General features: G+C 41.6%; 1 protein-coding gene and 1 long non-coding RNA gene across 8 annotated transcripts in view; one reads left to right on the top strand and one right to left on the bottom strand.

Moving 5' to 3' along the window:
• Positions 1 to 27,789, top strand: part of PTPRM (protein tyrosine phosphatase receptor type M) — an 895,627-nt gene that overhangs the window by 781,742 nt on the left and 86,096 nt on the right. For all 7 annotated transcript variants that reach the window (XM_036880717.2, XM_057504052.1, XM_057504051.1 and 4 more), the window contains one exon: positions 17,929 to 18,016. In XM_036880717.2, the coding sequence (XP_036736612.2) occupies positions 17,929 to 18,016 (88 nt within the window). The remainder of the gene's footprint in view (positions 1 to 17,928; positions 18,017 to 27,789) is intronic.
• Positions 1,059 to 15,228, bottom strand: LOC130684139 (uncharacterized). Its single transcript, XR_008998304.1, has 3 exons — positions 14,998 to 15,228; positions 2,310 to 2,404; positions 1,059 to 1,401 (listed from the first exon to the last, which is right to left on the bottom strand). It is a non-coding gene; the product is annotated as an uncharacterized LOC130684139 (long non-coding RNA).

Here is a 27,789-nt window from a genome sequence, read left to right as displayed (position 1 = left end):
AAGCAAATTTCGTGTAACTGCTGACAATAGTGAAGGGCCATGCACGCTGCATCCTTGTGAACTCTGGACGTGACGCTCGGCCATGATGGATGCAGGAGGCAGGAAGGAGGCTCGCCATTGTTGCTGATGCCTAAACCTGCATATCCTGAATAGCCCCAAACTCTCCAATCTATGGAAATGTTCGCTCTTTTTCTCAACCTGCTCTTGTACCCAGAGATGTATTTATGTAGGTGACATGCACCTTAAATTCTTTTTCGTAGTGCTTTTGTAACTGCTTCCTTTGAAAGCATGGCCAAATAGACAAACTCCTTGGGAAGGTTGTGAAATCCCCTTTTTAATAAAAAGATCACGTATCCTGAAAATGTCCTCATCTGTCCAGGATGGGCATTTTGGAAAGATGGCCATGCAACAGTGACCTCTCATGAGGTCACTTTCAACCGCTCAGAACATGAAGTGGGCAAGTAAGCAAATGCGGAAGACTTCATAGCTGTGAGGCCGGCACAGCAGGCAGAGCTAGAGGAAGTAGGAAGACCATTTTCTGACCCTTAATTAACTGCCAGGATTCTGCAGATTGCTGCTGGCTCTTCAGCATCCTCACATAATTCTTAATTAATTCTGGCTGCCAGAGTTGCCCACACTATATCATTACAAGACCTGAGGTGTGGATTAAAAGCCATGGTAAGACCTCGGACACTTCCTTTCATTTGAGGCTGTCTGGAAGGCTATGGTGGTGCATATGTCTTCCTCTATAAGTAGGCCTATTTTAAAAAACACATCGCAGGACCATCGTGTTGGACAGAATGTCTCCCTGCTTACATGAATTTGGCTTGATAAGAAATCAATGATAATAACCTCAAAAAAATTTAAGCATATGTATGTCCACTATGGAAAGTTGTATGTGTATGTCCAGCACTGAATGTCAGCCTGCAGAGGGAGAACTGTCTGCCAGGTTTTGCCCATTTCATGCACCCAGATGACTTATTCCCCCAGAACATTCCACTTAGCTTACTCCAGCCCACTGTTGACCAACTAGCTGCAATGTACTGACTTGACTGCATACGGCACCCTGGGCTTAACAAACACTTAGAAAGAAAATATCCCCACTTTAAATTAGTACATTAGCATTTGGATTACACATAAAAGTCACTTGAATTTAATATTCCAGAACCAGAAATGATTCATGTTTAAGAGTGCCAAGTGTATTAGTATCCATAACAAAGTACCACAGACCAGAGTGCATAAACAACGGGTATTTATTTTCTCATAGCTCTAGAGGCTGGAAGTCCAAGGTCAAGGTGCAAGAAGGGTTGGTTTTCTGTAAGGCTTCTCTCCTTGGCTTGCATATGGCCACCCTCTTGATGCCTCTTCATATGATCATCCCTCTGTGCAGATATACTCTTCCTATAAGGACACCAGTTATACTGGATTAGTTCCACCCATATGACCTCATTTTAAATTAACTACCTCTCTAACAGCCCAATCTCTAAATATAGTCACATTCTGAGGTGCAGGGAATTAGGGCTTCAACATAGGAATTTGGGGGTTGGAGGAAATTCATAACATTGATAAAACCATGTTTCTTATCAGGGAGGCTGAGCGATCTTACACTTTGAGATCCAGCCTTGGGGCTTTCCCCGAGAGGTTGGGCCAGGGAATCCTCTGGAGACTCCTGCTCCTCAGTGAATCTCCTGGAAGTCATACCTGAGCTGTCCAATGTGGTAGCTCCGTGACAATTGAAATCTAAATTAACTTAAATGTAATTTGATTCCTCAGTTACCCTAGGCTTTTTGCAAGTGCACAGTAGCCACAACTGGCCACTGGCCATCATATTGGATAGCATACATGTAGAGCATTTCCATCGTCAGAGGACTGCCTTAACTTCAGGTCCAGAAGGGCCGTGCTCAATGCGTTTGGTAGTCATTATAGGAGTCCCTGCAACAGGTGTCCTGCAGCTACCCACTTTGTACCCAGCTCTATGCTACGCAAGTTAAAAGTGGGGACATGGGCCTTCTCTCCAGGCAGCACATAATCTAATTGCAGTGATAAAAATAACCTAAAATGGTACATATCTGATCTGTAAAGAAACCTGTAGTAGCACATATTCATAGCTACGGTAGAAATGTGGAGGGGGAATAAAAGGATCATTGGAAACCAGAGAAGAAAATTCATCAAAGAGGGAGATTTGAGCTGAATTGCAGTAGATCAGCTTGGCAAGGCAAGGCACAGAACGGCCCCCTATGAGAGCAATCTCAGTCCCATGAAACTGGCACACAGAAAGGCATAGAATACAACTGTTAGTGGGCCCTTACCTTGCTTTCAGTCTCTCCTTTACACTTCTTAGCTTCTCTTGGTCCTTTCTCAGCCTTTCCCAGGCATTCATTAGTACACTGGGCTCTTGCACATCCTGGAATATCCAGAGAGATTTCCTTCATTCCACTGTCTGCCTCTAGAACTGCTTTGTTCCCACTCTCTCCTCCTCAACTGACAGTGGGATGCCTGTTGAAGGAATTGCCTTCATGACCATCAAATCAACTGAGAACGGCCCCTCCTAAAAGGATAGAAATCTGCTCTATCCAATACTGTGGTCACTATCCCCTTGTGCTGTTGAGAACTTCCAATGTGGCTCAAGTGATGGAGCTGAGCAGCAGGTTTGGAACCCCTTTGGGTCATTTGGGGAGCTTATCTGAGCTGTAAACTGAGAGTCAGCAGCTTCTTTTGCCTCAGTTCTTTCAGCAACTCCATCCTTCCTCTAGAGGATGCAGGATGCTTGCAGTAACTCTGTGAAATGGGGGCCACCCCCCACTTCATTCAGAAGTAGGGAAGGAAGAGTCATCTTGGAGAGCCCATGTGATGCAGGCCCACAGGTGTGTCTGCAAAGGTGCTTCCTGAATCTGAAGTACTGATACTAACATTGCAATCACTGATTCAGTGCTGATTGTTCAATATTAATTAGTGACTATTCAATTTAGTAATTTAATTATCAGACACTGTGGATTTCTGCAGTGTTGTAAATCAAATAAAAGTTATTCTTTTGGAACCTCAGTCTTGGTGAAGAGTTTTTAGATATCACAGAAAGTCATAATCCATAAAAGAAAAATCAAGAAACTGGATTTCATCAAAACTAAAAATGTTTGCTCTATAAAAGATTGAGTTAAGAGGTTGAAAAGATAAGCTCTAGACAGGGAGAAAATACTTTCAGCCCACATACCTGGCAAAGGACTTGTATCTAGAAAATATAAAGAACTCTTAAAACTCAACAGTAAAAAAAAAACCAATCCAATTAGAAAATGGGCAAAGACATGGAAGACACTTCACGAAAGAGAATACACGGAGGGCAAATAAATGCATGAAGAGGTCCTGAACATGATGAGCCATTAATAAAATGCAAAATAAGACCACACTGAGATAGCACAGCAGACACAGCAGAGCAGCTACAACAAAAAATAGGGACAATACGAGAACCAAGATGGCAGCGTGAGTAGAGCAGCAGAAATCTCCTCCCAAAACCTTATATATTTTTGAAAATAGAACAAATACAACTAATCCTAAAAGAGAGACCAGAAGACACAGGATAACAGCCAGACTACATCCACACCCACAAGAGCCCAGTGCCTCATGAAGGGGGTAAAATACAAGCTGCGGCCCAGCAAGACCCAAGCACCCCTCACCCCAGCTCCCAGCGGGAGGAGAGGAGTCAGAGCGGGAGGGAGAGGGAGCCCAGAACTGCTAAATACCCAGCCCTAGCCATCTGCACCAGAGTGCAGACACAGTGCATGCGTGGGGTGCTGGAAACTAGGGAAACAGGACAATAAGACCTGTGAGCGGGTCCCCATAGCCTGCGCACCTGGGGACAAAGAAAGGCGAGTGCTTTTTGAAAGTCTTAAAGGGACAGGGACCCCACAGCTGGACAGAAGTGCCCCAGGACACTTAGCCCAGCAGCTGGGAATCACAGGGAACTCTGGTCACCTGAAACCCCACAGTGCAGTGCGGAGGCCCCTCACCACAATAACCAAGCCTCCCGCCTGTTCCCCCTCCAACGCGGCTCCACCATATTGGAGAAGCAGCCTGAGGCAGGCCACGCCCACAGCAACTGCAGAGCTAAATAAACTCCATAGCGGCCGGGCAAGATCAGAAGCCCCGTCTGCACACAGCTGCCCAGCACAAGCCGCTAGAGGCCGCTGTTCTCCCAGGAGAGGAAGGCCACAAACTGGCAAGAAGGGACTTTCTCTTACCCAACACATGCGCCAGCTCCCCACAAATATATCTATCGCCATGAAAAGGTGGAAGAAATTGATACAGACCAAGATCACAGAGGCAAACCCTGAGAAGGAGATAGACCTAACCAGTCTTCCTGAAAAAGAATTAAAAATAAAGCTCATAGCCATGATGATGGAGCTGCAGAGAAATATGCAATAGCTAAGGGATGATGTCTGGAAGTAGATTACAGAAATGAAACAATCTCTGGAAGGATTTATAAACAGAATGGATAAGATGCAAGAGGCCATTGATGGAATAGAAACCAGAGAAGAGGAACGCATAGAAGCTGACACAGAGAGAGATAAAAGGATCTCCAGGAATGAAACAATATTAAGAGAACTGTGTGACCAATCCAAAAGGAACAATATCTGCATTATAGGGGTACCAGAAGAAGAAGAGAGAGGAAAAGGAATAGAAAGAGTATTTGAAGAAATAATTGCTGAAAACTTCCCCAAACTGGGGGAGGAAATAATCGATCAGACCATGAAGTGTACAGAACTCCCAACAGAAAGGACCTAAGGAGGACAACACCAAGACACATAATAATTAAAATGGCAAAGATCAAGGACAAGGACAGAGTTTTAAAGGCAGCTAGAGAGAGGAAAAAGGTCACCTACAAAGGAAAACCCATCAGGCTATCATCAGACCTCTCAACAGAAACCTTACAGGCCAGAAGAGAATGGCATGATATATTTAATGCAATGAAAGAGAAGGGCCTGGAACCAAGAATACTGTATCCAGCACGACTATCATTTAAATATGAAGGAGGGATTAAACAATTCCCAGACAAGCAAAAGTTGAGGGAATTTGCCTCCCACAAGCCACCTCTACAGGGTATTTTAGAGGGACTGCTCTAGATGGGAGCACTCCTAAGACTAAATAGATGTCACCAGAGAAAACAAAATCACAGCAAAGAAAGCAAATACTAACTAAAGGCAAAAAATAAAATCAACTACCCACAAAAGCAGTTAAAGGAAGTACAAAAGAGCACAGAATAAAACAACCAAGATATAAAGAATGGAGGAGGAGGAATAAGAAGGGAGAAAAATAAAGAATGACCAGACAGTGTTTAAAATAGCTCAATAAGCGAGTTAAGTTAGACAGTAAGATACTAAAGAAGCTAACCTTGAACCTTTGGCAACCACGAATCTAAAGCCTGCAATGGCAATAAGTACATATCTTTTAATAATCACCCTAAATGTAAATGGACTGAATGCACCAATCAAAAGACACAGAATAATAGAATGGATAAAAAAGCAAGACCCTTCTCTATGCTGCTTACAAGAGACTCACCTCAAACCCAAAGACTATAGGAACAAAGAAAGACTGAAGGAACAAAACAGCAGCAGAATCATAGAGCCTAAGAATGGACTAACAATTACCAAAGGGAAAGGGACTGGGGAGAAAGGGAGGGAAGGGAGGGATAAGGGTGGGGAAAAAGAAAGGGGGCATTATAATTAGCATGTATAATGTGGGGCGGGGCATGGGGAGGGCTGTGCAACACAGAGAAGACAAGTAATGATTCTACAGCATCTTACTACGCTGATGGACAGTGACTGTAATGGGGTTTGTAGGGGGGGGATTTGGTGAAGGGGGGACCCTAGTAAACATAATATTCTTCATGTAATTGTAGATTAATGACAACAAAATAAATAAATAAAGAATAGGGACAATACCAGATGCTGGTTAGAATGTGGAGACATTGGGTCTCTCAGAAATCGCTGGTGAGAAAGTAAAATGGTACAGTCACTCTGGAAAACAGTTTCTTAAAAAATTAAACATATATTTACCATACAACCCAGCAGTTGTACTCCCAGACACTTATCCCAGAGACATGAAAAGTTGTACTCCCCCCACAAAATGGCATGGACTATACACCCACTGTACCAGATTTCCTGCTCTTGATATTGCACTCCTGCTGTGTAGTAACCATTGGTGACCACTGGAGGAAGTTGAGAGTGCACAGACCTCTCCCCACTATCTTTGCAACTTCCTGTGAATCCGTAATTATTTCAAAGTTAAAAATTTTTTAAAATTATTCTTTGGTTCAATGTCAAATTCACTTTGAAATTATTAGTTACCAGCTTAAAGAATCCTTAACTCACTGGTGATGATGATAAAAAGGTTCACTTTTATAAATATGCTGGAATCTCTTTCCATGAGCATAAGTTACAGCTATAACAAGAAAATGAGTGAAGGATTTATATCTCTTAAGAGACATCTATGAGATGTTTTAGACAATACATTGATATTATTATGGATAATAATAAGGCATAATAATGGATAATAGCTGAGATATTACAATGAACCACCTACATTAGTATTTAGAACATAGTGAGTATTCTGTATTTGTTGTATTGTGTTATAAATGTCATCTGTTATTAACATTATCTGCTCTTCTGATGAATACTATGGAATTGATAGTTTATTGTGATTTCACTAAAAGAATTCTTATGTAATCAAAATCTTTTGGGCCAAAGTTTTTTCCTTATTATACTTCTTGGCAAAAATTCAAATCCTCCTTCAGGAATTTTCTTTGCTGAAACAACAGTCTCTGGATATTGTGTGCAAGTTCATTCTGTTTTATGGTGGAGATGGTAATATAGGTCCTGCAAGGGCACTAAGTCTTGGTTGTTTGCATTTCAAAGCTGACCCTTGAATTTACTTTAATTTACTTTCAATTCTCTTGCCTTCTCTAAAATACTTTCAGGCTGTACTTCCAATAGCATGAAGCATCTTATTTTTAGTTTAACCCCAAGCCTTACAGTTCTAAGTCAAAAATGAAACATGTGCCCCCAAGGCACGTATGCCCCAAGACATATTTAATATATAGTTTCTTGAATTAGGGCCAACTCTCCTATTTTTAAAGCATCAGCAGATTCTAAATACAATGTTTGGCTGCTTTCTTTCAGCATCTGACTTTGATTCACTTAAACTAATTGTTACCCTTTCAGCAGATTGTGATTCTAAAACATAACAACAATAAAAACTATACTATAGAACATGAGAGGAATTTCTAAATTTGGAGTGCAATTCCCTCCATGTAAAATGTCTTTTCAGTATTACTTTCACAATCATGACAGTAAATTATTTAAAACTATATATAAGCATGTAATTTTTAAAACTTTTTTAAGAACCAGGCCTCGAAAACATTAAATGCAAATGCACTTATGATGTAGGAATCTTTGATTTATAATTGTCCTTATTTATTCACCAATACTTGTAGAGTTCCTCCCACATAACAGGGAGAGGCCTAAAGGTAGCACAGGGGCTCAGCTCTGCCCCTGCAGGGCTGGCGGTCAGAGGGGAGAAGGTATTCATGCTCTGCCACCCTGTGCTTTTCCACAGAAGTTCTACAAATTATACACTTCACACTGATAACATGACAATTGTATGGCGCTTTACATGTCCAAGCTCTTACATGTTCTTTTCACTGATATTCACTGGATTTAATACTGAATGCATCCTGATAAGAATGTTAGAGTATTTCTATTGGATAAATTAAAAAACGAATTCAGGAACTGATCTGTGGCCGCACACTAAAGAATCAGTCAGAGCTGGGATTTAAACCCACGTTTTCTGGGCCTTGATTCCAATGTCATCTTCCTCTGCCCCCGTCATGAGCCAAGATCAGTGGTGAATTCAAAGCTGTCCCCAAGTATGAGATGCAAACAACTGATAATGTACAAGGTGATTTTTTAAGAAGTGCACTCACAAGGAATAGCCAGCGCCTAATTACAGGGTGAGGCAGTGATTGCCTGTCCAGGTAGTTCTTCCAGTCCTTTCAGTTCATCAGGGTGCCTTGGCTGGGAGCTAGCACATCTCCTGCATCTCTCACCGAAGGACAAGGCTGTGGGCTCAGAACATAGGCAGGCAGCACACAGGCTGGAACTCAGGTCCTTGCTTAGTTTCATTGTATTTACCTTATCTATTATTATTTGTGATGAGTGCTTTGATTTTCCATTTACTGTAATGATACAAAAATTTATTTCCACATAAATATTTAAGTATACAGCAGTTAAATTAAAATCCTTAAAAAAATTAGGGGACAGCCCTGAGGGGCTTAGGAAAATGGTGAAGCTCTACACAAGGAACTAAAATTTGGGAAGAACTTGTGGATCACTGCTGGTTCTCAGGCATCATCATGGGCCTTTGGGACTCTCTTTTCATCTTTCCCTTCACTTCTTTGCAATTTCCCAACCCTGAGGCTTCTTAGTAAGATGATAGTTTCACTGAACTGAAGGGCGCATTGCACCCAAGGTCTGTGGTAAAATGATTTTAACCAGTAACGTTTAGTCTGTTTTGAGAGGTGAATTAGTTCTTCCAGGATTCCCATGGAGGCTGTGAGTAGCTGTCTCTCTGAAGGCCTGATCAGCAGCCCATAGAAACTTCTCCATGCCAGGGTCTCTGCTCTGTGCCTGCCCAGGCTCACTGTTTGGACTTCGTTTACAATCTTCCCCTCATACCCATAGACTAAGGCTGAGAGTCAGGGATTTCCTCACAAGGAGTAGTCTGGGGACCTCTAAAGTGATGGTGTTCACAGTTTACAATAAGAAATGAAGTTTCTCTAAACATAAGCCAATAAAAAAATAAATAAAAAGCAGCTGTGACTCTAATTTCATAATGGATCATAAATTTCAATAAAAATGTTTACGGTAAAGAGAAGTCAAACTTTCTGACAGAGTAAACTGAGATGCAATTATTTTTCACTAAACTGTTTGAAAAGGTATTTCTAATCTTGATTTTCAAATATCTAAAATAATTCTCCCTTCTAAATTTTTATCTTTAATCACCATGACTTCAGTACTGCAGGAAGAGCCTAGGAATTGTGCTGATAGGTTTTATAAATTAAGAAATGTCAAAAAGAGTTACAAATCTCTCATTAAAATTCCTTTTTCTGCTATACTTTTTCATTTCCAAGGCTGTCATATCTAAAAAAGTATCCTTAGATTTTCAGTCACATTTGATGGAGCTTCTGTGCTGTGATTTCTGAGGTGAGGACATTTTAAAACTCACAGCTCTCCAAGAACTACCAGGGAAAGGAGGTTCGATTGGTTTTTTGAGGGAGAAGCACAAAACAATAATTGCGCCACTTGCAATTCTTCACAGAATCAGTGGAGGAAAAATATGGAGCCGCTGGAGGAACAAATTGGGAAGGATTATTATCAGGGAGACAATAACAGGAAAGGTAGTACAGTCAGTAAGGATTTGTTGTCATCAGCATTCAAGCTTCACTTTCGGAGCCAGACAGTAATTGCTGCCGCAGAGTGAGCACGTGATGTACTAGGGACGTTGCTGTGTTGAGTCTCTCTGTCCTCACAACCACCATGTTGCCAGGAGGGAGACCTGTCAGGTGTTCAGATAGGAAAGAGCCAGTTGCTCTCATGTGCTTTAAAAGCCTTACTCTAGGATAAATGTATAAATTGGAGGGCAGTACACTGACCAGAGAGGAAACTTCTGCAGTAATGCAGGCCAGAGATAAGTAAAGCTCAAATTTCCTGGCTGGTCCCAGAAGGAGAAGAGAGGCTGGATTTCTGCCAAAATGCCCATGTGTGCTCCACGTATTTTAGGGATTCCTTCTTCCAAAGAGGGACTCTTGCATATCTCTGAAGATCTGGTCGCCTTTAGCTCAGGCTCGTGGACAAATCACTCTCCAAAGGCAGACTCAGAGGTGGAAGAAATTACTGTTCTGGACTAGCACTAACACCTCAGACCCTAGCAATGTCTGCATTTGAAGGGACATGGCAATTGCGGTCTCTCTGAAATGTGGGTAGCAATCCTGGAGGAAGGACTTAAACCCAGATTGACTTTGAAGAGAAACCACAGAGCAATTGAAACAGATACTTTCACCTGCCTTTACAACAGAACCGTCCTCTTGTGGGTACCATGTGACAAGCTGCTCACTGACATCACTGCTTTGATTCCCCATCCAACGGCCTCCTTGCACTTGCCACGGTGAGACAGTGAGGACAGCACGAGGTCCAAGGTCCAGAATCTTTGCAAAATCAATTGATCTCATGATACCACCAAGATATAGGCAACCAATGCAAAAAGTAAACTCTGACCAAGTTTAATAGTGACTACAAACCATGCTTTAAATCCCTTGCAACGCAGCCCCTCCACGATGCCAGTCCTCATTGCAGAGTAAGCTGCAGAGACCCTCTCAGGACTAGCTAGAAGAATGAGTCTGCAGATACAGCCTTTGAGTTTCAAATGAGGACTATCGTCCCCTCAATGAGTCCTTGAAAGTCCCCTTTATGGGCAAGTGCTGGGGAACCAGGGACTTTCCAAAACTCTAAACTGCCTCTGCAGCATCGGTGAGTGAGAACCTCACCACATGTGTAGGAGGATGAGACATCCAGCCCTGAGAAGGCATCCAAATGGGAGGGGTCACTGGGTACCACTGAGAACAGGGGATCTGCATCATTAAGGGAACAAAGGGAGAGGGATGCAGGTCAGAAAAGGGACTGCCTATCTCTTAAAATTACTGCTCAACTGAAATTCACCCCAAATGTATCAAAATAGCTCCCTTTTTTAAAGCCACCTTACTGTGTGTCAGTCTCTAGAATTGCACAGAATACTGGCCTTGTCTGTGGAATATTCCAGCAGCCAATGCTCCATGGTTAGTGTCTTCACCACTTTTTTCTCTGTCGCTCAAATGAACAGTACTTTTTCTCTCTGGCCTCTTGATGAGTGGTTTTCAAATGTTTTCTGCTTCAGTACACTGAGGGATATGTACCAGCATTAGCAGGAGGTTACTACCACAGTGGTTCTGAAGGTGGAAAGGGGCTTTAAAATGGGACACATTTAAAGGAAAGCAGGTAGAATGAGGGTCCCTTCAGGACGCACATGACTTCACATCCCTGGGGAAATCACTGTGCAGACAGTAACAGGCCTGTGGATGGTCCAACAGTCTCATTCCATAAAAAGCCAGAAATGCCTGGTGGCTAAGACCCACAGCCAGCTTGAACTCAGAATGCTGTGTGCATGACAGTGCGATGCGGTGGGCACAAAGCCACGTGTTCTTGGCCAGCTGTGTGCCAGCTGCAAGGAGCACTGAGTTCAGAGCCAGATGGTCTTGGGTACAACTCCCAGCTTCTGCTTACTGGCTTCGTGATCTCAGGCAAACCACTTCATGCCTTCGATCCTAGATTTCCTTACATATGGGCTAGGAATAAAAGGCTTACCTAAGAGAGCTTCAAAAACCCCATAAGCATGTATTTTTCAACAGTAGGTATATGACTGCTGTGAAAAGTCAGTCATTCTGAACATTTTCAGCAGAATATAAAACAAATTCTAAAGCTGAGCCAAACATCAGGGGGACTGTTTCTGGGCATGAGGACATCATATAATTTTTTTCGACTGCAAACCTCAATTCTATTATCAAAAGAGAAAGAGATATTAGGTAAAGGAAAGCAATATGACCATTCTTGCCAAGACCATCACCCACCTGGATCCTGCAAAATAGGCAAATTCAGTAAAATTTTGAATTGGATCAAGTTACAGTAAGATGTGGCCATCTGAAGTATTGACATGGATAGCAATTTCTTTAAAAATATCAAGGTGGGTTCATGTCTAGATTTCAGTTTGTTTAGAAACTGCGGAGTTCGCATGTCTGCATTTTTAATTTTGCCCAGTCCCCTTATTTTGCCCTTAAAGCATCACATGCCTGCTTCAGCTGCCTCCATCCAGGACTTGGATAATGACAGCGTCCGTAACCATTGCTGCCACAAGGCATCAACTTCTGGGGCCACCTTCCCATCAGCAATCCACTCTGTGGCCTGTTGGTCACATTTAGGTACCTTCAGTTGCTTTCATACAATAGCAATCAATAGTTCATCTGGACCTAGTAAAATGCAGCGCTTGAACAAACCAAAAGAGAAGTCAGGGCAGAAAACAGAAAAGTTCAAGAGACTTTGCATGCCTCAGTGAGTTCATCTTCCTTCTTTCGGGGTGATGACTGTAGTCATTTTACGTGCCTGGTTTTATTCATGTAAGAAAGGGAAGAAAAAATTCCATTTCAGAAGCTTCGGAAAAAAACTTGACCTTGCACTCCTGACAAGCGCACTGTACGTTATGTACACCTTGACCTACATCCCTTTCTTCCTGGCAGCTTTTCTGTTGAATTGGATGTTTTTCTCCTTTTTTAATATCCAGGAGCTGTGGCATTTTTAACAGACTGCATCATTTTGGAGTAATGTTCTCTTGAGGTGGGCAACCGAGATGTATAATTATATCCCATGAAAATGATGATGGTGTGAGGAGTGGGGGAGGAGGCTACTGAATCACAAAAACATGTTTCCCATTCAGGAAAAAATGGCTGGGTGCTGGACGTTCAATTTCCTTCTGCTCTGTGGCCACGGAGAGCGCTGCATCTTAAAGTGGAAGAGTCGTTGGTATTCACCGGAGCTTGCCTGCTTTCATTTTTATTGTTTCAGAGACTTATTACTCTTTCAGAGTGGTTCCCAGGTTTGCTGCATTTTCTCAGTATATATGAGCTTGGGTAGTCGGAGGAAACACTTTAATTACATTTTAAGTAGAATCAAAGCATAAGTGTATTTATGAAAATTCTAACAGAAGTTGCAGTGAGACCATTAACTTAAATCCCCAAAATACATAAAGTGTGTTTTCATAATAAAAAGCCCATAGTTGGTGTGTTAAATTGTATCTGCATATTAAAAATCTGCCCTAAACATTAAATATTGCCTAAATGTCCATATTATACTTAAAATTTCTCCTGTGAAAAGTATACTGGGAGTGTCTGTCTCCCAAGATCATCCTTCTGTGGCTGCTCTGGGGATGGGAAGTCATTGGTTGCTTCGGGATGATTTTAGCTGTGCTTCCCTTAGCCAGAGCATCTGCTCCCTCTCACTGGGCCTTTCTCAAAATCATGCCTGTGCCTTGGTTGAACCTGATTTTAGTGAACCTGCTCATAACTGTTGTCAAACAAAAACTATGAGATGAGAGATTAAGAAGGTGTTGGAGATCATGAGCTTAAACTTGAGCATAAGGGTTTGTCTGGAGAATAGGGAAATGTAAGGGGCAGATAAACAGAGCATCCCCCAGGGCCAGGAGCTGGTAGTTGGCACATGCTCAGGAATCCTCTGGTTCCTTCCAGGAAGGAAGTTCTCATTTTCTCAGCACTGGGAGTATTCAAAGCCCGGTTGGCTTTACTTTCAACAGATCTGATGGGCACAGACCCTATTTAGACACCTCATGAATTCGATGGTGAGTACTGACTTCCCAATAGTATTTGTTCAGAATAGAGTTCTTCTCAAAGCATCCAGTAATTCAGTTTGCATAATTTTAAAGAAACACACTTTGACCTTCTTAAAGATGGAAAAAAGATAGCTAAAGAACCTTTTATCCTCCGTTCAACAAAAATGCACAGAAGAAAATCATATAAAATGTGCATTGATTTGCTTAATTTATTAAAAGGTATTTAAGTATCTATATATGATGGATACTGACTAAACTTACGATCGTAATCATTGGACCACTGTGTAAGTCAAGCCATTATGCTGTACACCTTAAACTTATACAGTGCTGCATGTCAATTATATTCCAACAGAACTGGGAAAAACTACTTAAAAGCCGAGTAGGGGAAATAAGACATAATAGAATGATTACATAGCAAAATTATTTCATTTTCCTCATGCATATTTTCTGGTGAGTTTGAGGGTGACAATCTGTCCATCTCATAGTCAGAAAGAAAAAGGAGTTGGCTCACAGGATGGTCAGAGAAGACTCAGCCTGAAGAAAGTAGGTCTGCTGCCTCTGGAGACACATGTCTGTGCCAGGCCTCTCTGTGGACCAGACAGGAAGCAGTATTCTACAGCACCGATGACCTGCATTCCTGCCTTGATTATTATTCTTACTTAGAATTCCCAAACCAGGAAAGCCCCCAGGAGCTCACAGTGTGAAAGACCTCATACCGTATCATAGTTTCTGAGTATCCAATGGCTCTAGTGCTATAGATAAAGTTTTACTTTCTAACTAGAAATTTAAACAGTTAATTATTACCCTACTTCAGGCATAAGAGGGAGTCTAAAGTAAATATTTCTTCAGGTATTTTGAAAATATGTGCTAACAAAAAGCCATAACATTTAAAAACAGATCCATCTTAGAAAATAAAAAATAATAATAATAACCACTATAACATAAGGAAACAAAAGCCAAGTTAGCCAATCTAGAAAGATCTTCCTTCCTCTCTCTGGGTTCCCTATGGGTATATTAGTTATTTTCCAAGCCAAGGATAAGGACATGTGGTCTTAATAATTACAAATGTATTCACTGGAAGACTGACTATATAATTAGAAGCGGAACTGTTCCAGCGAATGCAAGCCCTGGCCACCAAATCCACTGTGAGTCAGAACGCTATGGATGGCATTAGTCATTTCTTCTTTTTCTTGAAGGAGCTCATTTTGTTTCATTTTGCTTTTGTTTCAGAAAAAAAATACATTTTGCCACTTACAGTGATTCTCATAATGCCTGTGTAGGTATTTGGGGAAGCTCATGGCAAGACCTCCCACTTCCGCTGTCTCTCTCCTGCTATTGCTTCCCTGCAATGACCACATTATCTAGGAGAAAAGAAAACTTCCTCTTTTGTCAAAGTAATCAACAGTTAAAAGTTTCCTTGACATCTTTTTTATTCGCTTGTTGTAAACCTTCATTTAGAGACAAGATAAGGATTTAGGTATGGAAAGCAATCGTTGGCCACATGAATTTAAGTAGACTTACCATTGTTTCCCTTTCAAATCCTTGTTGGGGTACAAGTGGTGCAGAGAGCAGTGCACTGAGTCAGAAAGCATGGAGGTCTGACCCCCACTGGTGCGTTATCAGGAGGTTGCTGCCTTTCTGCATCTCATGTCCCTCAGCTGTAAAGCAGGGAGGCCGTCCCTCAGGGCCTGAGGACTCTCATGAGGATCAGTGGAGATGATGGGCAGGTTCATTCTACAGGCACTAAGTGCCCCAGGATAAGTACTCAGAGATGTTTAGCACTCGGGCCCCACCCTTATGAAAACATGCCAGGAACTACATGTACTGCTCAACTGGTTATGGTTTCACTGCTGATTTGTGTCTGTTTCCTGATCACCAGTTAAGTGAAAACAATGAAATTAAAATAACTGTTTTAAAAGCAAGGGCTATTGTTGGAAGTCCTGGGGCTGCCATAGTGCTAAAGAAACAGCAGCGATATGAGCGCATCCCCACAGAAGAGCACCTGTTTGTCGGGAATGGGAAGGGACGCTTGGGGGTGGGGGTGGCTTTGCCTAGGAGCGGTTTCTTCTACTAGTCGAACAAGTGCCTCTTCCGCTAACCCACTGCTGACCAGGCCCCCCTCTCCTTTCTCTCTCTCCCTTACGCGCCCCCTGCGGTAATGCTGACTGGGGGCCGTGCAGCTACTAGAAGACTCCAAGTTCTCCCACAGAGTCAGCTCCCTTCTCCACCTTCCTACACACACACAGATCTAAAAACTTTTAGATGGGTGGAAAAGGCAGAGAGAAATAAAATTGGTAATTACATCACGGCAAACTCAAAGTAGAATTAACTTGTTATAAGGGCAGTCAAATAATAGTTATTACTCAACAGTACAATAATTGTCATTCATAGAGTAACAAAGACACTATTTGGAAAAAGTCTATGACTTTAACATCCCTGAAACTATTTTTAAATGAATTTTTTTATAGCAGAATGGAAGTTACAGGTCTAAATAAATCCTTTATCATATAATGGTCTTGTTCTAGATGGGATTAACTGGTGGTGTTTACTGCTAATATTTCTATTGATTGAATTTATTAATAATCTGCAAATGTTTTTGCTTGTGTTTGTCCTCATGGTACAGTATTTTTCCTTCAGTTGGCACAGCATGGCATGAAGCTATTAATAGAACTGTAGGTATTTAGTACACCTGAACCTGGTCTGACCCCATGTTTCTTTCAAAATGATAAATGTAATGTAAAAATTATTATAATAAGGTGTCAGCAATGTCATGACTAAGGTAAAAGAAATTAAGATGGGTGATTTAAAAGTGTAACTCTGACATTTGCACTGTTCCCTTTTCGCTCTTGTGGGTTATGAACGTGTCCTCCTGCTGCTTTGCTGCGTGGAAGGAAGTCCTGGTGCAGGCGGGGCCATGTAGGGATGGGGCTCTTCTCCAGCCAGTCTCCCATGACAGCTGGGCTGTATGGTAACAGCACTGCCCATACACAGCAGTCACAAAAAAGGCATGGACTTCACAAACCATGGCAGAATAAAATCTCCCCACTGTGCTTATGCAGGCTTTTCCGAGGATGGAGCCCCTCACACACTTAAGCTGCACATATAAAGCTTTATTTTGAGAGCAAAGCCAGACTATCGCCCAGCACTGCAGTGGCTCATGTGTCCCATAACTAATTACCAGATTCCTACCACAAGGCATGGGCTCTACACAAACCAAAGTGACGGCCACACAGCCCCTGCTTGCAGAGTCCACAGTCTGATGGCAGAGACTGTGCCGAGACCACCGTCCCCTGCGCAGTCAGGTCTGTGTGACAGGCAGGCAACAGGCTCACTCATGGGGTCTGTGAGCAAGTGCATCCCACCTACCACAGCAGGGCTAAGGAGCCTAATGAGGCACTCACTTGAGCTATAAGCAGGAATAACAGACTAATCACTAAATATTGATAATGGGTGAAGATGGCCAAACACCGTAGGCAGGGTAGAGATTAGGTGAGTTCAGAAGAGCTTCAATTCGAAAGAGAGAACTTGAAAAGTCATCCTGGGGCATGTTTGAGGATGTGAGTGGCTGATGCCACCTTCTCCGGCCCTAATGCATTTCAGGAGGGCGCTTCCGTTCACCTGCTCCACCAGTAACCCTTCTTCCTTCTCTTCACGGCTTCTCTCCCAGTTGGTGCAAGAGGTGTAAGAGTAGCCATGGCAAAGACAAGAAATCAGTTTTACTGATGTTTCTTGCTACCATCCTTCTTCCTGTTACCTCTTTTTATAATTGACTACATACATAAAGGTAACATGAAAGTCCCAGTTATTTTTTTTTCATTTGTCCCCTGATAACACAGGGCACTTCCGTTATAACTTGAATAGAAAAAATACATATCTAACTAAACATGAAGATTAAAGACCCTGAGCATAATAATGCCAAATCCTTAAGAAAATGAACATCTAAGCTCCATCAAAAAAGAAGAGAAAACTGGCAGAATCTATTACAGGATGTTAGCCTTGAAGTCATGAAGCTTTAGCTTACCTGCTTTCCTGTTTTAACCAAAACATGTTAGCAGTTGGGAAGAGAAATGATATCTTCATAGCCCTTGCGAGAATACTGAAAAATGGTAATATAATGAAGAAATTGAAAAAAAGTTTGATTTTTCTGTATTAAATATTAAAGTGGGATAGTGATGAACACTTGACCGTTTTCATGGATCATACTGATAAATGGTGGGTTCACTCTTCAGTCCTCAGCCGTGTGTATGACATACAAACTAAAGGAAAACAAAAAGCTGAATGAAATATTTAAGATTTGAAGTACTTTAATAATCCATTATCTCATTTCTGTGAACATTCCTTTTCCTTCTTGACCCTTCTTGTATGTTTTTTTAAGAACATCCTCTACTGTTAAGATCCCTGTGTTTACTGCACCAAATTGTAATTCTCAGTGTCACTTTCCTCTTCTTCCAGAGCTTCTTTGAAGGGCAGTCTGCGCCATGGGACTCTGCTAAGAAAGATGAGAACAGAATGAAGAACAGATACGGGAATATCATTGCATGTAAGTGTTGACAGTGTAATTGTGCTGTGGGATAACTTTCTTTTCGCATCTGCTAAGATTGACCACCAGCCTCATGCAGTGAGAATTTACAGTGCAATTACTGCCTTCATCCTGCTGGAAAAGCTGGTGTTATGCTCATATTAAAGAAGGAAAAAAACTACCTAAATACCCCCACTACGTCAATGTGTCTTGCTGTGGGGCTAGTTTTACTTTAAGATTTAAGGTTTGGGTAACACAGGTAATGTTAAAATGCTGAGAAAGAAAATGCATTTTAGAAGGAGTAAACATAATAGTCGTAATGTTTCCCAGCTGCTACATGGGAATGAATAGAAATAATGATGCACAGCACGCCTTAATGCAAGGAGCATGGAGTTCACAGCAAACATTAACTCATTAATCCTCTGGACTCGGGTGAGGTAGGTCAGTAATAGCCCCATTTTAAGGACAGGAAACTGAAACTCACAAGTTAAATGACAGTCCCCATATCATAACACTCATTAGCAAAAGAGCTAGGATTATATCTCAGAAATTCCCAGCTCGTGTGAAACTGAATGTTACCAATCCATAATGCCTTGGACGGGTTTTAAATCGAGCCAACCTCATTAATGTCCTGTAACGACGCTGAGATGCGTGGTAGATTGATGAGCCGCCTTCTCCCAGGGCTAAAGCCATCCATCCCCTGCATTAAACTGCTCTAAGTCATACATGACTGAACCAAGGTACGGGCAAGATACTAACAGAATTAACACTATTTCTAAAGATAATGTAAATTAAAACCAAAGAAAACAAAACACCATGTGGGAATAGATCTAGAGAGTGTCTAGCTCATCATGACTTGTAATTTATAGGAGAATAAACTTGAAAGGTTTGATGGTCCAGGAGAGTCACATATTAGCTTTACTGATTGTGAAAATGCAGTTACATTTTATTTGCCTGAGTTGAACATATTAAAACATTGGATATCCTACAGCAGCTCTGCTCAGGACCAGTTTCTGTGATTGTGGGAATGTTCCGTCTGCTCTGACACAGTAGCCACTCATCACATGAGCACTTGGAATATGGCTGGTGGGACTGAAGAAAACTGAGTTTTAAATTGTACTTAATTTTAATGATTATGATTTTTTTTTATTTAAAGTAATTTTAATTTTAATTAATTTTAATTATTTTAAATAGTACATGAGATTAGTGGCTCCCATCCTGGGCAGTGCAGATCTGCACTGTGTTTTGCAAAGAAGGGAAGAGGGGGGTGGTTGCACATATGAACTGTCCTGCCTGAGAATGAGCACACTCGGTTTTCCCTTTGGCCACTCATGAAGCCAACCGCTGGTGCTGCAGGGGACAAGGGCTAGCTTCCAGTGTTCTGTTCATTTACTCAGTGCTTCACTGGGTCATGTCAGTCCTTTTTAGATAGTGTATGCTTCCCTAAGACCTGAGGCTTAATTACCCCTCAGTGAATTCAGTCAACCAGATGCTGAGGCTCCAAGGGGATGGAGACAGTGTCCCTGTCCCCAGAACAGAGCAGCCAAAGCAGCTAACAGAGCACCGTGACTCCAGTTTAGCGTGATGACACAGCGCCACATTGAAGCTCTGTGCACAGTGCTGTTGACGCTCAGAGAAGGAAAACAGTTCTTGCCAGAGAATGGTCGCAGGAAGAATTAGAAGACCCATGTAGATTCTTCCACGTTCCTTCCTATTCTCTGGGAGCCCACTGCAGATTTGCAGTGTGAGAAAAACCAGATTTCTTGAAGTGGCTTCCTGGAGTCAGCCTTGCAACAAACTCCAAAGGGATTCACATGGGTAACACATGAGGAATTCACCGTGGTCCTGTCCTCCTTCCGCCCCAGATGGAAGGGGATGTCGGTGAGCCTTGTCTTTAGTGCTATGGTATCCCAAACAGGGGCCGCACTCTGAAGGTGCAGAGGGCAGGGTCAGAGGGCTGGGATTGTAGGTGCACTCTCTCCAACTGGTCTTTGTTCAATATTTCTTTGCGTCTGCTCCTTCCTGGTGCACACTTAAATACCTGCACTCGGTGGGCACTTAAGAAATATCTTTGCATGATTAGTGAAGAAAATAATAACGGCTAACATTTTCTGAGCACTTACTATATGCTAGACACCACTCGAAGCACTTTGCAGGTGTCCACTCACTCCCTGTAGTAATAGGGTAAAAGAGGCAATATTATTCTTTATTTTACATGTGAGGAAATGCAGGCATTAAGAAAGTTAAAGGGTTACACAGTTGATAAGATTGGGAGGTAAGATTCCAACCCAGAACAGCTTTTATAACCAGCACCCAGTGGGTGGCTGGATGGTTGCTCCCCACTGGCTTGCTCCATGCCTGAAGCTTCCGCTACTGACATCATCGTCTGCACAGCCAGCAGCAGAGACAAGAGGCAGCTTGAGGAGACGTTAGCTCCATTCTTCTCCATCCTTCATTCCTCTAGGTCACCTCAAATAAATATACAAACTAAGTAAAAACTGCACTTGCTGTTTAAAGCTAGCTTCAGGCCAAGTCCTTCACCCCCAATCTGACCCTTGTGGCCCCTGTAGAGAAATTCTGGAGCTGCCACTGTTACGGTTCTACCGTTCTTTTTTGACAGCTTCATGTCTGTGGTCTAAAAACAATAGTGGGGACAGGGTCTCGTTTATGTATTGTTGACCTATCATCATCGTTGCTAGCTCAGAATGGATCCTGAGGGGGACAGGGTGTCAGAGGATATTTAGTAATGGGCTGGGGTGACAAAGCAGTACTGACAGAGCTGCCTCCTTGTGTAACGAAAAGCTGTTGACTTGTAAAATGATTTCCTACTTTAATTACTTGGAAAAGTTAGTTTTTACGGACTCTGAGGTGGAGGCATAGAGCCTCCAGGCAAACAGAGGCATGGCCTGTACTGACTGCTTCCTTCCTGTGGGGAGTCTTCAGGCTCCCCCACATTCCAAGATTCTCCCCTGCCCAGTCCTGCCCACCTTGACTCTACCTGGACCTTTCTGGGGACTGGTGTACAGCTGTTCTCCATAGAAATATTGAATCCCATTCCCATTCTGCTACCTGACTTCTTCCCACAGCTAGACCCAGAGCAGGTGGTTAAATTGACCGAGTAATTCATCCCTTCATTCAACAAATATTTATTGATTACCTACTATTTGCTAGAGACCATGCTAGGCACTGTTTCAGAAAGATGATTAAATGTAATTGGGTCCTGCCCTCCAAGGAATTACAGGCGAGTGCAGGGTTTGGCAAACTCATTCTGAAAAGAGCCAAGTAATAAATATTTTAGGTTTTGCAGACCTGACAGACTCAGTCCACCTCCTTAGCTCTGCTGTTAAGTGTAAATGCAGCCATAGACAATATATAAATGAATAAGCTTGTGATCCAAGCAAACTTTATTTTCAAAACCAGGCAATGGGCTGGATTTGGCCCATTAGAGAGCAGGTCCTTCCAGGAGAGGCATTTCTACCACCCAGGGCACATTCTGCTGCCATCAAGATCACCTTCAGCTGCAGACGCTGTGCCTTAGGGCTGATTATTTCATCACCCTGTATGTGTGTTCTGGATGTGGTCTGTGTGTCTAGCAGAATGTTATCAGAGGTGGGAGACACTTACATACGCCTCCACCCTTACGAGGTTCAGCCTGTGGGCTAGAGCAGACCAAGGTGTTTGTGAACCCATAGGGGAAGGTGAGCCAGAGAGCGGAAAAAAAATATTTTTCCATGTATTTTTAAATATAAATTTTAATATGTAAGGTACACAGCATGATCATTTGGTGTACAGATAGACAGTGAAATGATTACTCCAGTCAAGCTAATTAACACTTCTTCTCTTCACGGAGCTGCCATTTTTGTGTACATGGTGAGAGCATCTGAGACCGACTCTCCACATTTCTCCCAAATTCAATACAGTGTTATTAACCATAGTCTTCATGATATACATTAGATTGCTGGACTTCTTCATCCCACAGAACTGCGATTCTTTACCCTTTGACCAACATCTCCATTTCTTCCACCTGCCTGCCCCTGGTAACCACATTCTGCTCTCTGCTTCTGAATCAAAACAGTTCAACTGTTTTTAATTCCACATATAAGTGGCATCATGCAATTTTTTTCTTCCTGTGTCTGGCGTATTTCACTTAGCAGTATGTCTTCTGGGTTCATCTGTGTTGTTACAAGTGGTTATCTTTTCTCTTAGTTTTCCATTGTCATCTAAAATCCCTCTAGAACTGCCTGTAGTTATTTAAATAATTTTCTTCAAGGCTCTCTGCTGGCATATTCCGAATATCAATCACTTAGACCTCCTGCCAAACAATTATTAGTGCTTTTTAAATAGAGCATCTAAATCCTTAGATATCACTGTTCATCCACCCCAATGAAATAGGATGAGTTTGATACCCCTATGGGTTGCAGAAATACCACAACTGTCTGCCTGAACTGCCCTGGTACCAGTCCTTCCCAGTCTCTGTGCCAGGACTCACGTCTGAGTGCCAGTTCTCTCGGGAGTGGCCCCAGCCCAACAGGAGCTCCCCAGTTGATTCTAATGAATCATCATTTGGGACCTGCTATATTTGAGACTGTCTGTGTCTTTAGCTATGGCAGTGAAAATAAATCTTTAATATTGTTAGAAGTGTGGAAGGATTTGAAGAATAAAAAGAATAAAAACAGTTAACTGAAATCACACTTATGTATGCACCATATTGGTTGTTTCTTTATAGGCATGGAGATGGGTCTCCCCTTCCCCCCTAAAAAAACACATACATGCACACGTGTAAATACACATATACATACATAAATACATGCATTAATGGGAAAAACAACAAACTTTACTTTACTAAAAAACTTGTAATTGTGTCAGATTATTGACTGGGAAGCCTGCTTCTCAGCACCTAGCACTTGGGAATAATGCCACTAACTAGGATGAGGAATTGGGGGGTTTGGTCAACATATCTTAGAGAGTCTTGTTAGTGCTTTTCAGAGAACATAAAAAGTGCTTGTAATGATCACATTCATTGTTTTGCAACAGTGTTTGCATATAAAATGGTTTTAATGGTGCTTAAAAACTTTTATTGGCTTTTGCTCTTAAGTAAGTTCAACTTTTCCCTTATTTACACTATAAATTTGCTGAGCTAGCCCTTTCCAAATATAAACAAATACCCTAACCACCATTACCATACCACAAAACAACCCTTCTAATACTCTCAGCAGTTTCTAATCATAATTAACTCTGAGCTTAAGACACACTCCGAGTCTCTCGACTGTCAGCAGCCCATTGGAGCCTGAGGTCCTCTTCTCTGGGGGCTGGCAGTTGAAGACAGGGAGCCAGAAACTGGAGGCCCTTTCCAAGCTCCCTCCCCACCATTTGTGATCCATTCAAGAAAGATGTATTGGTCTGCCATGTGCCAGCCACTGTGCCAAGATGAGGGTTCTTTCAACAGACATTTGTTGAGTGCCTGTTACATGCAAAGCACTCTCTCGGATGTCAGAGCCAAAGCAGGGAACAAACCAGATTCTTTGCCTGTATAGCACTTAACGTGCTTGAAGGGGTGACAGAGGAACCATCACTAAGTAAACTGTACAATATACATATGAGAAGATGGGGTGTGTACACAGGGCACAACTGAGAACACAAAGCAGGGAAAGGAGGGAGGTGGGGCAGAGTTTGCAGTCTTTAAACTGTGGTCAAGAAAGACCTCCCTGAGAGGTTAAGATGTAAGCCAAGAGCTGACTCAGGTGAGTAAGGGAGCAGATCCAGGCAGAGGCCTTGAGGAGGGTGGGAACAGCCAGGAGACCAGTGTTGCTGGGTGAGCATGGGCAAGGGGAGAGGCAGGAAATGTGAAGACACTGGGGTGACCAGTGAGCCAGAATGGGCACAGCAAATGACTGCAGAGTCAAAGTAAGTTGGAATAGGACACTAGTTAAGAGATTGTCTCAATAGCCCAGATGCGAGTGTGACCTATAACATAGAGAAGTAGATGGATTCAAGAGAAGTAATGGATCAAATTGAATGGATAGGATGTGGGGTAAGGAAAACAAAGCAGTTAGAGATGACTCTTGCAACTCACCAGGATGGGTGGATGGATAGACAGGTGGAAGGATGGGCCATGTACTCACTTGGGTAACTGGAAGGGAATCAGGTTTGGAAGGGAGTGCAGTGGCAGGAGTGATGTTGACGGTTGCAAGGAAAGCTTATGAGTTTAATCTGAGGATATATTGAGATGCCTTTGCAACATTCATGTGAGATGTCAGGTAGGCATATAGGCTGTCAAGTAGTTATATAGACTGCTGTGAAACCCAAAAGAGACGGGTCTGCACCCAAATGTAAATCAGTGAATCTTGAGGCACATAATGGTGGTTGAAGCCATTGGGGTAGTAAGATTATCTAAAGAGGGCATCAAAAGCCTAGGACCTGGATTGGGATGGGGATGGGGAGCCCTTAAAAATGGGAAAGATCTTAATAATGGGGAAAACTGCCTAACATGTGCACAGGAACACTGTGTCATGTTCAAATGCAGTGTCAACAGTGTCCTATGGTGGTTCCAGTAAAATGAAGGCTCAGATGTGACAACATGAGGATTATTCATGAAATTAGCAAGAGGTGCTTTGAATGAAGCTGGTGAGGGGCAAGGAGGTGGGGAAGTGAGAACATGGCAGTGAGGATAGACAACTTGAACTCTGAAGGAGAAAAGAGAGGGTCCCTCCTGAGCTTTAGTTCTCATCTTCACTGGGTTACCCATGCCCTCCTACTCCATTTTCCTGGCTAAGAGTGAGGTAACTAAGGACAGAATGAAGCCTTTACCCCATGCATCCCACTTGATTCTTTCACCAAATAACCCAATCTTCATAGCCAGCTGATGACTTCATTTTCCAGGATTTTGTTTTCTAGCAATGTGCTTCTCCCTGCTGATTGAGTGACTCCATCAGAGTCACTTTCAAAGAATCTACTTCTGTCATGATCTGGCTTGGTTTAAAGGCAGATGAAGGGAGGAAGGAGGGAACACAAATTTAGTTAGATAAGAACAAGCTGGCAAGGAGAATTTTTGGCATTAAAATTCAGGTGGATGAGACCAAGGAAAAGTAAGGCAAAGTAAGAGTCAGGGTTCTGCCAGGACACTGAAAAAAAAAAAAAGTAAGAGTCTCTGACAGAGAGTATAGGTCAAAAAGAGACACAAGGAAATACTAAGTTATTAGCATGTAAAACCAACAGCAAGAGCAAAGCTTAAAACAGCTGCTCATATCACACAAAACCCCAAGGCTTCTTCCTTGCTTCGTGCTCGGAACCTGAGCCCCCAGGTGAACATGAGCAGAGACACCAGGGTGGAGTAGGCATCACAGGGGAGTAGGACTCTGAGCACCTCCCAAGGTATTTGGCTCCTGCACATCTTGTACCTTGAAACCAATGCAGCAGCAATCCTTGACAAAAATATAATCACAGGAAGAGCAAAGCCATTATTTGCAGAAATCAATTGTAATTAAAATTAATTTCATGTCTCCTCTCAGAGGGAAAATGTTACTTAGATCACTGTGATTCCAATTTACCTTAAATATGTCATCAACATTTATCAGAAAGAGAGAATTAATGGAGTTGAAAGATTATCAATACTCCACTTGTGCCGCTCAAGTAACATATAATCACATATAAGTTTCAATTGCAAGGCCATTAAACACATCCATTGTGTTTAATATGAAAATGTTAAAATATTTGAAGCTACTTAGTGGTATTTTAAACATAATAAAATGTAACTTAATGTAAAGAGCACAAGTAGCATGTTTTAGACACTTAGAGCATGGAGATCTGCTTTAAATCTCTAATTACCCTACCTCCAATCTATGAATGAAGGCATGCATACATGCATGCACACATACATAAATGCATACGTGCATACACACACTTAAATGCATGCCTACACACATACATGCATGCACATGAAGAAATGCATGCATACACACATACATGTGTGCGTGCATATATACACACATGTGTAAATACACATCTACATACATAAATACATGCATAAATGGGAAAAGCAACAGCAGATTATAATTTTTCAGCAATGAGTAATGGATTATTATGCTTTATAACAAACAGGTCTTTATATGTCTGTTTCTTACCCCAAAATATTATTTTTGCCCCATTTTATGTAGTAAAGACTATTTTTGAAAGAAATGAAAGGAATTAGCAACAAGACCTCTTTGCAGATTGAGTTCCTCAAAATGTCAGTTTTGTTCTCTTTCTTGATGGGGTAACATTGAGTTGTGATTATAATATAAATATTAGTTGGATTTTGATCATAATCCAGTCATCCATGTGTAAAGAGGTTTCTTTCTTTCCCAATTATAAAAGCAACCCATACACATTAAAGAAAAATTCTGCAGTAACAAAAAGTTGAGGAAAGTTGCCCAGAACCACTTCACCAACCAAATTCAAACCCTGCTAACATTTTTTTGTTTACTTCAAATCTCTTTTTGTTCTTGCCTTGAAGTTGTTCACTTTGTTAAAAAAAAGGTTTATTGTTCTCTTTCTAAACATGAAGACAGTATAAACTGTGTAGACAATTGAAGTAGTACATAAAGTGGTAAAACTGAAAATAAGTCTCACTCCAAATTATACCACCCAGGAGAAATTCCATCCATAGTTATCCCCCTATGCATTCCTATACATGTCTACAAATGCATTAGATAATTTCATATAAGTAGATTCTTATGATGCTGCTTTATAGCCTGCTCTACTTCACTCTACAATATATCACAGGGATCTTTCAAGGTAAATTAAAAGTATCATAAGACTTTTTAAAGAATGTATCATATTCCATTGTTTTATAAGACCACCATAGATCGGTACCCTGTTGATACTGAATGATTTAAACTGTGGAGGTAGAATTAATTGTGTCTTAGAAAAGCAGCTCTCACCATAGAGTCATTAGAGAGGGAAGAGTCTGGAGGCAAAATTAAAAAGTCCAGGTGAAAAATTATCAGGTCTTGAATGAAGTCATTGTCAGTAATGATACAAGGGACAGCTGCCTTTTACTTAGTTCTTACTATGTATCAAGACACTTATTAATGTGTTACTTATATTAACTACTCAATCCTCATAAAAACTCTGTAAGGTAAGTACTATTTTTATTTCTATCTTACAATTGAAGAAGCTGAGGCACAGACAGGTTAAATTATTTGTCCAAAGTCACACAACTAGTAAGTGACAGAATTGAGATTCAAACCCAGGGACACTGATTCTAAAACCTGTGATCTAAACCTCTGTGCTACACTGTACAAAAATAGGGACATAAAAGAAAAGTTAATCTCCCTCATGAACATAGGTGCAAAAATCCTGAACCAATTATTAACAAACCAAATCCAAAAATACATTAAAAGGATCATTCACCAGGACCAAGTGGGTTTATTCCAGAGATACAAGGATGGTTCAATATCTGCAAATCAACGTGATACAGCACATCAACAAAAGAAAGGAAAAAAACCAATGATCATCTCAATAGAAGCTGAATAAGTATTTGAGGAAATTCAGCATCCATCCATGATAAAAACTCTCAGCCAAGTGAGTATAAAGGATATATACCTCAACACATAAAGGCCACATGCAACAAACCCACAGCTAACATCATACTCAATGGCAAAAACTGAAAGCTTTTCCTTTAAGATCAGGAATAAGACAAGGATGCCCACTCTTACCACTTTTCTACAACACAGAAGTCCTAAGTATAGCAGTCAGACAAGAAAAATAAAAATAAAAAGCATCCAAATTGTTAAGGAAGAAGTAACTATTTATAG

This window comes from Manis pentadactyla, chromosome 6 (genome assembly GCF_030020395.1).
Source record: "Manis pentadactyla isolate mManPen7 chromosome 6, mManPen7.hap1, whole genome shotgun sequence".
In the NCBI taxonomy this organism is placed as follows: Eukaryota; Metazoa; Chordata; class Mammalia; order Pholidota; family Manidae; genus Manis; species Manis pentadactyla.
Note: the sequence above shows the minus strand (reverse complement) of the source record. Positions and strands in the feature narration are given on the sequence as shown.